Consider the following 10,000-nt stretch of genomic DNA (forward strand, 5'->3'; position numbering starts at 1 on the left):
GTCATTGTTTTTGTGTGTGTGTGTTTGTGTGGGTGGGTGGCAAGTTCTATGTTATTGTCACATGGTTTATCGTGTCTTTGTTTTTTGTTAGTAAGGCCTATAATATTGTGATATGGGTGATTATTTCATTATGTCTGTTTGCAAGACCTATATTTTTGGAATATGTTTCATGTCTAAATAAATAAATAAATAAATAAAACTGCACGCAGGAAAAATACAAAAAAAAAAAAAAAAAAAAAAAAAGGTGGCGCTGTAGTATTGCGACGCGCTCTCCTTGGGGAGAGCAGCCCGAATTTCACACAGAGAAATCTGTTGTAATAAAAAGAGAAATACAATAAAATATCGCGTGGCAAACACGGCCTATAATTATGTCTGCACCAGGCCGTAGCTGACTCGTGTATGGCGGCTTATAGTTTTAAGCATGTGATTAGCTTAATGTACGAACAGAATGATACACATAATAACACATTTTCAAACACATTTACACAGAGATTCACAGACAGACTTCTTTCTTAAAAAAAAAAAAAAATCAAAAAAAAAAAAAAAAAAAAAATCCAGGCGAATCAGGAATCTGAAAAGAGCTGATAAAAAAGAAAAAAAAGGACAATTTTCAGTCCAGGTTAGGGTAGGTATGGGTAATTGCGAACGATCCAGTCGAAGTGACCAGCTCAACATGTGTACTGTAAAGATTACATACCGTGCGATAGTCAAACGTAGTTCTTTTGTTTTTGAAGGCTTTCCCCGAATGGTTGCACCAGGAAAAGTTCGTCTGCTCATTCTTTTCAACGTTTTGTCGACGTTTGAAAATAGCAGGGGTGTCTGAGGGTAAATGCGACCGAGCAAGTCTAATTGCGAATGATGGCTTTGGGTACATATAGGCAATTAAAACAGATGTGATCTTCAACTCATTAGACATAACATATTGTTGGAACATAGCACCCGACTGTTGTATTGTTGGTTTTGATCACACATGCACACAAACACACAAATACACATTTAAACACACACACCCCACACCGTACACAAACACACCCCTTTGAGAGTGCTCAGTAGCTGTGCAGCATCGTTCGCAAATAAGACTCACGTCAAAATATCCTATGATGTAAATGCAAACGACAATATTTTGCAGATTCCTGTCAAAACTGACATTCTGATCTGTCACCAGTATGCTTTCTTAAATTCTCCCAGCACTGGTTATGCGCATTCAACATATCCCATCAAATAAAACTATTCGAAGCTGTGTCGAAGTTCAAGTCCTGCTACTTGCTTCCCTTGATTTTAGGATTTTGAGAGTACGTTTGTAACCATGGTCGGCAGTGGTGCGCGAAGAGAAAAATAGCGCGGAAATAGCCAGAAATAGTTGATGTTTGACTGGTTCTATGAAATGGATATTCATTAAAGTATTAGGAAAAGGTCGAAGCAGACCAGCAACCATTAAGAACGCTTCGTAGTGGGGCGGTATATGAATCGTTTGCAATTACACGCTGTTCGAAATTACCCAGACCTACCCTGTATCATCATCACACATCATTTTAAATAGCCGAAAAAAATCGCAAAGGTTTTCACGCCCGATGATACCACTAAAATTTTCATGACCATCAATTATCACAACCACCACGATTATCTCCTAGTCAGGAACCGATTAAAAAAAAAAAAAAAAAAAAAAAAAAAAAAAAAAAGGAGAAGATAATAGCCCCCGCCCCATAACTCCCTTACCCTCCCCCCTCACCTCCCTCTCTCGGCCTTTCAACGTCGGGCATCATAAAATCAAACCGACTGAAAAAAAGTGATCAATAATATCATACTGAATTATTCCTCACTAACAAGTTATTGGAGATAACGGGCACGATTAAAGCTAAGTAATTATGTGGGGTTTTTTTCCTCTATATATTTTCAAACAGGGGGCCGGGAGGGAGTCATACATACGAACTCTGCACGCCGAACGAATGAGAGAAGAGGAAGAGGGGTGGGTGGTGATGAAGGAAGAGGGTGAGGACACTGGGGATGGGGTGGGGTGGGGGGAAGTGAGGGGGGGATTGGATTTGGATGGTAGTGGATGGTGGTGGTGGTGGTGGTGGGGATGCTGTTTCACTTTCAGATGGGGGATGGAGGGACTGAGGCCAACGGCACGACCTGTGAGTCACTGCGTTCGCACTGGATTGCCTCAATTAGGATCGAGGGTGCTCGTTACGCGCTATTAGCATGTAAAATTGGCCCCAGCCCTCCCCCCCTAACACCCCCCCCCCCCCGCGCCCTCCACCTCCCCCCTCAACCCAACCCTACCAAAGGGAACGCGCGTACAAGCAATCACGATGACACACACACACACACACACACACAAGCGTGCAATACAGTTTCACATTCTAACGTGTCTGCATACCAATACACGCACGTAAAGCGTGTTATCCCCCCCCCCTTCCCCCCCAACACACACACACACACACACACACACACACACACACTGTGATAAACACGCTTCCATTCGTATGGCCACAGAGGGACAGACAACAGTACAGGGGCACAGAAACACATTCACAGATGCACACACACACACATACGCACAAACACGTCAGAATGCTGAGAAACACACAGCTAAGCAAGCATACACGTACTGGATCTGGACCTTCATGTGGGCATGCCCGCGCTTATTATTTAACTCATACAAACTACACACACACAAACACACATGTACGGATGCGCGCGCGCGCGCACGCTAATACACACATGTACGGATGCGGGCGCGCGCACGCTAATACACACACACACACACACACACACACACACACACACACGAACATATTTATTTGCCCACATGCCATCAGTAGACAGGCGAGAAGTCGAGAAAGAATGAAAAGTAGCCGCGCATTCCACAGGGGAAAAAACACACACACACACACAAAAACAAAACAGGACAAGGTATGATTCATACATGATAACTCCCAGCTGTTGTAACCCATGGTTCATTTAAAAAAAGAAAAAAAAAAGAAAGAAAAAAAGGTCCAGGCGGCGCCACAGTCAGCGGGAATAAGTGAATTACGTGACTGCGGGCAATAAAGAGGTTTTCGTTTGTCTGTCTGTCCGTCTGTCTGTCCGTGCATCTCCCTCCCCCTCTGTCTGTATGTATGTACATTCGTACATCTCAGTGTATGTATGTATGTATGTATGTATGTATGTATGTATGTATGTACTTGTATGTATGTACATTCATACATCTCCGTGTTTGTACAGTCACAGATCTAAGTGTATGTACACGTGTATGACTGCATCATGCTGCGTTTGATTAAAAGCATATGCATGCACATACAGTCGTGGGTCTGCTGCTCTGTCCATGTTTTAGTAACTGCATTCGTCAGTCCTTTCTTTTGATTATGTTAATTTCATTGATGTTGTTTACTTGCCTTGAAAGCTGGACGCAAAAACAAAAAAAGAAAAAAAAAGGTTTTTGCTTATTTCACTCCCCCCATTAAAGGACATTCATTCGTTCATTCATTCAAGCATTCAACACACACACGGACACACGCGGCGATATACAGACACACAGACACAAACACAGACACAGACACAGACACACACACACACACACACCAATGCACACACCCTCCCGTACCCAATACACAACTTCAGCCCCCATACACTAACTTCACACAGGAACGCACGATGACAACTTGAAGCAGGTCGCTTGGTTCGCTATAAACTGGAGCATGTTTATACGTATGGCCCGAAGGTCCTGACACAGGGTCAGGGGTTAATGAGGGTTTTGTAAACAGTTCTAAACACCACTCTGACAGCTGACTTGGCTCACATGAAGCTGTATTTCTTTCTTTCTTTCTTTCTTTATTTTCCACACGAAACAGCATGCTTGAGAACGCACCGAATCTCCTTTTGCATTCACAAATTTCACAGGGAAACTTCCTAGTGTTCGGCCTGTAGCCAGTGTGACTGCAAGAGGGTTAAAGAACAACAACAACACAACAGCAACAAATCTTTGACACGGACGAGGAAGGTCGTGGTGTGTGGTGTGGGGTGGGGGGCTGGGTGGGGGTGGGGGGGAGGCGTGGGAGAGGAGGGAGAGCACTTATATATTATTTTTGCATTTATTCTTATAAGTTACATATCAAATCTACTTTTGGCGGTGGCGCTGGTGGATGGAGTGGAATTGTCACATTCTGTTCGGTTTCACTGTTCTCTAATGCCGATGCTCTTAGCTCCCTTTATACATACCAATGGTTGTGAATCTGCATGTTGTAATCATGCACTTATATCACGGACAAAAGATCCACCTACTTTTACACCTTATGCTTGACGATCGCGGAGGTTATATTGGTGGTGTAGCTTATCAGTCGCTTATTACTCACTTACGTACATACGTCCGTACGTACGTACATACAAACATACATACATAATCATGTATAATATATACATGCATTATCGGGGCAACAACGTCCACCTACCTATCTTGAGAGGCCACTCACGTATCTCCATACATACATACCACAAACGTTATAACATATATCTGGATTATCGGGGCTGTAACGTCCACTCACTGATCTCAACACACACACACACACACACACACACACACACACACAGACCCTGTCACTAGTGTATACCTTGACCACCTTCCGAGGCGGCGTTCTGGTTCTGATTCTGGTTCTGGTTCTGGTTCTGCTGGTTCATCCTGGTGATGTGCGGCGCCGTGGCGGCGAGGCGGCTGACGGCGGAGGCCCTGTTGTGGCCCTGGGACATGCCGGGGGCCATGTGCTTGCCGCCCGGGATGGGGAACACGCTCCGGCTGCGGGGCAGAGTGATGCCGGAGTGCCCCGCCCCCTGAGAGTTCGTCCCCTGCCGGTGAGGGCTCCCCGAGACAGGACCCTCTGTCTTAGCACCTGAAGGGGTAGTCCTGCTGTCTGGACCCACATTGCCATTGTTGTTGTTGTAGTGGTGGTGGTGGTTTTGCTGGTGGTCGGCGAAGATGGCGGCGTTGAGGTCCACGGTCCTCTGACCGTCGCCCGTGTCAAAGGCCTGCACGATGGAGGGCTTGATGTTGGCGGCGCGCTGCTTGATGGTGCCCACGTTCTCGTTGGCGAAGGGCAAGGTGTTGGAGTCGGCGCTGGACGAGGAGGTGGTGGACTCGAAGCTGGTGGTGGACTCGCTCCGCCTCTCGCCCAGGTTGGACTGCACGACTCCCACGTCAGCCTCCTTGGTGCTGTGGGGTCTGTCCTGAGGCGTGCTGCTGGCCGGCACGTCCCTCCCCGGGGAGATCCTTCTGACCGGGGACTCCGAGGAGGCGGCCAGGGAGTGCTGCGGGTCAGGGCGACCTGCCGCGCTGCTGCTACTGCTGCTGGTCACTTCGGAGGCCTGGGATATGGGTTTGACGACGCGGTTCTGGAGGTTCCCGGGGGCGGGGTGCTCTTTGGCGTAGTCCCTGACGTGAGGGGGGCCGTGGTGCAGGTCGGCCCTGCTGGGGATGCCGTAGTTGTGGATCTTGGGGGTGATGAGGTCCATGGCGATTGGGGGAGGAGGCGGGGGGAAGTCGTCGCCCTCGGAAGCCACGCTGTCCCGGGAACCCTCGGCGTGCGGCGGCTTCTTGCTGCCGAACCGTTCCGACAGCGACTTGACACAGCTGGCGAAGGCCTCTGTCTGGGGCGGACCCTTGTCTCCAGTGGCCGTGGCGTCCTGTCTGGGCCCCGCGATGTGCGAGTTGGCCGGCAGGGTCTTGCTGTGGCCGTGGTTGTTCATCTTGGTGCTGGGGGTGGTGGTGTTGTTGTTGCTGTTGCTGGAGGGCGGGGCGGCGGTGACCTGCGGGGACCGCGCGGCTGGCATGGAGTGCGTGTTGACGGGCTCCGCCTTGTTGGTGGCCGAAGGCATGGTGTCGTTGCGGATGGAGTGAGTACGTTTGGGAGGAGGGGGCGGGGCTTTCTTGCTGCGCCCCGGGGGGGAGCCTGCGACGGGGGCGGAGGGCGCGTGCTGCGAGGCGGCCACGTGCAGAGGGCTGGCCGGCTTGGGCATCACCTGCGGCTTGGGGGAGGCCGCGCCCTTGGCGGGACCGGAAGCCACCTGGGGCTGGTCGTAGATGTGCTCCCGGATGTCGCCTCGCAGGTGGCTGCCCCCTCCTCCTCCCCCAGCCCCGGCCCCTGCCCCGCCCCTCTTCATGGTGCCGCCCGTGTACACCTCCCCGGTGCGCTCCATCATGGCGGCCACGGCGGCCACGCTGCCCGGGACGATGGGCGTGCCCTTGGTGCCGTCAGAGTTGTTCTCACTTTCGTGCTTCTCCATCTCGGCGTCCGGCGAGTAGTCCCTGCTGGCCCTGCGGGTCTTGGCCACGATGACCTTGGCTGTGGGCTTGGGGTGCACCTTGGGCGCCATCTGAAGGCCCGTGCCGGGGTCGGAGGTGCACATGGGGTGTGAGGAGGAGTACTCCACGTGGCTGCTGCCCAGGCTGCCCGTGGGACTCTGGTGGAAGGGCGGGTACACCGACTGCCCCGCCAGGTCCTTCACCATCAGCTCCTCAGTGGCGCTGGCCCGGCCCTGGCGCTTGGCCTGGGAGGCCGTCAGCAGGTCGGAGTAGCTGCCCGGGGGGGCGCTGGCCGGGGCGGAGTTCTGACGGCTGTAGGGCAACCCCCCGGCCAACCCCCCCGCCTCTTCCCTGGTGGGTACGGGCACGGGTATGGGGATGGGGATGGGCATGGCCCGCGTGTCACCGCTACCCTGGCTGCTGCCGCTGCCCGCGCTGCCCGTGGTGCTGATGCTGTCCCCGGAGGGCGACTTCTTGGGCTTGGCCCCCACCCCAAGCCCCCCTTCGTACATGTGGGGGGGCAGGGCGGAGATCTCCCCGGAATACCGTCCGATGGGAGGGGCGGGGGGAGGCGGCTCCAGCATCTCTATGGAGGATCGCTGAGGCTCCAGGGAGGACAGGCGCTTGGAGGTGGCGGTGAGGCGTTTGAGTCTGTCGATGGCCAGCATGATCTTCTTCTGGTGGCCTGTAACACAGTCAACAAAAGCCCGCTTGCCTTCAGCACGTTTTGGACACGCGAGTTCTGTGTTTAAAGCTTTTCTGTTAGTGTCCACCTCTTCAACAAGCTTTGAGAACTTTCAGTCTATCCTGTGCGTTAAAGCTTCATAGCCTAAATCTCCCTGTAGAGTTTCCAAACCATCAAGCTCTGTGTTAACGAAGGATGGGTTTTTCCGGTAAAAACAGTGTTAGCAGAGAGTGGGTGAAAGGCTGATGACGTGACTAAACGGAGATTGAAATCGAATTCCACTCTCTTCCCATTGGTTCAAATGAACACACCCTTCACACTGGTTAAAATGGAAACTCACCCTTCACCTCACATGCTGAAATGGAAACCCACTCTTCAAACAGGTTGAAATTGGAACCCACTTTTCTAACAGGTTGAAATGGAAACCCACTCTTCCAACAGTTCAAACCCACTCTTCTAACAGGTTGAAATGGGAGCCCACTGTTCTAACAGGTTGAAATGGAAACCCACTCTTCCAACAGTTCAAACCCACTCTTCTAACAGGTTGAAATGGGAACTCACTGTTCTAACAGGTTGAAATGGAAACCCACTCTTCCAACAGTTCAAAGCCACTCTTCTAACAGGTTGAAAAGGAAACCCACTCTTCCAACAGTTCAAACCCACTCTTCTAACAGGTTGAAATGGGAACTCACTGTTCTAACAGGTTGAAATGGTAGCTCATCTATCCCACAAGTTCAAACGAAAACCCACCCTTCCCAAAACGTAACTACCTCACTCTCAGGGGTTGAAAAGGGAACAATCTCCCACGAAGAGGTGGGATCCTCCTCCGCAGCCCCAACAGGAGGCTAAGCCAGAAACCTGTTCCCTTAAAAAAAAAATAATAGGGTTGAACCGGTTGAAGTGGTGGAACCTGTTCCCTTGTAGAGGCTGAACCGGAACCCCGCCATTTCTCCCTGAACTTTGAAACAGGAAACCGCCCCGATCCCAAAGGGTTGTAGTGGGATTCCCAGCCCTCTGTCTTCATCCCTCTATCTTACTCATCCCCTTTACCCATTGTTGCTCCCTCTTCCACCATAAAAAGTCCCACTCCCTAGAAAAAAAAAGAAACACACACACACACGCGCACGCACACACGCACGCACACACGCACGCACACACACACACACACACGCACACACACACACACACACACACACACACACACACACACACACACACAAACAAATGACAACAAACAAACACACACAAAACAAACAAAACGACCAAATACGAAGAAAAACCTCGGCAATCTAACCTACAAAAACCCACCAGTCAATCTGAAATAGGCACCAAACACACAAGGAATCAGACGATGAAATAGGACAATTCCACTCCCCTCCCCCCGACCCCCCCACGCACCCCCGCCCCTGCCCCCCCCCCGCCCCCCCCAAAAAAAAAAGAAAAGAAAAAAGAACACACTAATAAAGGATGAGTACAGGGAGCGGAAAGCATTATTGATCCAAGAGCCCCATTACGGTGAATCAAGGAATTAAGACAGCGATGGAGACTACATTATTCATCCATTCTCTCTGTCAGCATGTGTGAGCGAGTGTCCTGTCCTAGGAGTCCGAAGGGGGGGTGGGGTGGGGTGGGGGAGTGTGCGTGCGTGTGTGCGTGCGTTTGTGTCGTGTGTGTGTGTGTGTGTGTGTGTGTGTGTGTGTTTCTCTCTCCGTCGCTTATTTGTCTGTCCCGTCTGTCTGTTTGTCTGCCTGTCTGTCTGTCACCCTATCTCTTCCTCACACCCTACCCAGCCCACTTCCCCATCCATCATCCCGCTCTCTCTCCCCCCCCACCCACCCGCTCTCTCTGTCTCCCTTCTTTCTCAACCCCTCACCCCCACACCCCCCTGTCTCTCTACCCCTCTTTCTTTCGCTACCAGCGCTCACACTGGAACCAGCCATAACCCCCTTCTCCCACTCCCTTTCCCTACCCTATCTCGAAGCGAGTCCCTGGCCCTCCTCCCAAACGAAGGGACAGGCAGGCAGACACGGTCATCCAGCGAGTTTCTCCGTGTTAAAATCAACGACTACTCTTTTTACCAAATGCATTAATCAATTTTCTTTAACTGTATTTCTATTCATTTCAAATACTCGACTCATGTATTTTTTTTTTTTATATTCCACCTTGCATCTACCCAGTTTCCTCCAACTCACCATTCAAACCCCTCATCCACCTTCTCTATGACCTTGTAATTCGAGCCATAAAATTCCAGTATCAAAATGGATATTTTGATACAATTTTTTTTTTTACAAACACCAGTATGTGTAACGGAAAATCGTCCGCAATACCTCTTCCTCCTCCCTCCTCCTCCTCCCCTTCCTCTCCTCCCTCTCCTTCTCTTCCTCCTTCTTCCCCTCCTCCTCCTCCCCCTCATTCTCATCCTCCTCCCTCTTCTCCTCCTCCTCCGCCTTCTTTATCTCCTCCCCCTCCTTCCCTTTGTCTTCCTCCTCTTTCTCCTACTCCTCCTCCCCCCTCTTCCTTCTCCTCCTCCTTTATCTCTTCCTCCCCCTCCTTCCCCTCGTCTTCCTCCTTCTCTTTCTCCTACCCTTCCTTCCCCCTCCTCCTCCTCTTCCCCCTCCTACATCTCCTCCTCCTCCTTCCTCTCATTCTCTTCCCCCTTCTCACTCCTTTTTCTCCTATCCTCCCCCTCCTTCTCCTACTCCCCTCTTCCTCCTCTTCCTCCTCCCCTTCCTCCACTCACCCAGCTTCTTGATGCCGATCTCCTCCAGGTCCTCCCAGGTGATGTCTGTGACGTAGTCCATGTCGTTGTAGCCCTGCCCCGCCAGAGTCTCGTGGTACATGCCCAGGCCCAGCATGTGCAGCCACTCGATCAGGTCGTGCTGTCGGCCACAACAAAGTTTCCGTTTCAGTTTCAGTTTCTCAAAGGGGCGTCACTACGTAAGGACGAATCCATACATCGGCTGCACCACATCTCCTGCTATAGCACTGGTATAAATAACCCAACACGCTTAGACAGGCCT

At 51.0% G+C, this 10,000-nt stretch overlaps 1 protein-coding gene across 8 annotated transcripts in view; it reads right to left on the reverse strand.

Annotated features, from left to right (window-relative positions):
• LOC143292578 (uncharacterized) overlaps window positions 1–10,000 on the reverse strand; it is a 419,765-nt gene that overhangs the window by 7,595 nt on the left and 402,170 nt on the right. For all 8 annotated transcript variants that reach the window (XM_076603006.1, XM_076603009.1, XM_076603005.1 and 5 more), the window contains 2 exons: window positions 9,721–9,859; window positions 4,611–6,980 (listed from right to left, as the gene is read on the reverse strand). In XM_076603006.1, the coding sequence (XP_076459121.1) occupies window positions 4,611–6,980; window positions 9,721–9,859 (2,509 nt within the window). The remainder of the gene's footprint in view (window positions 1–4,610; window positions 6,981–9,720; window positions 9,860–10,000) is intronic.

Source organism: Babylonia areolata, chromosome 18 (assembly GCF_041734735.1).
Source record: "Babylonia areolata isolate BAREFJ2019XMU chromosome 18, ASM4173473v1, whole genome shotgun sequence".
NCBI classification, from domain to species: Eukaryota; Metazoa; Mollusca; class Gastropoda; order Neogastropoda; family Buccinidae; genus Babylonia; species Babylonia areolata.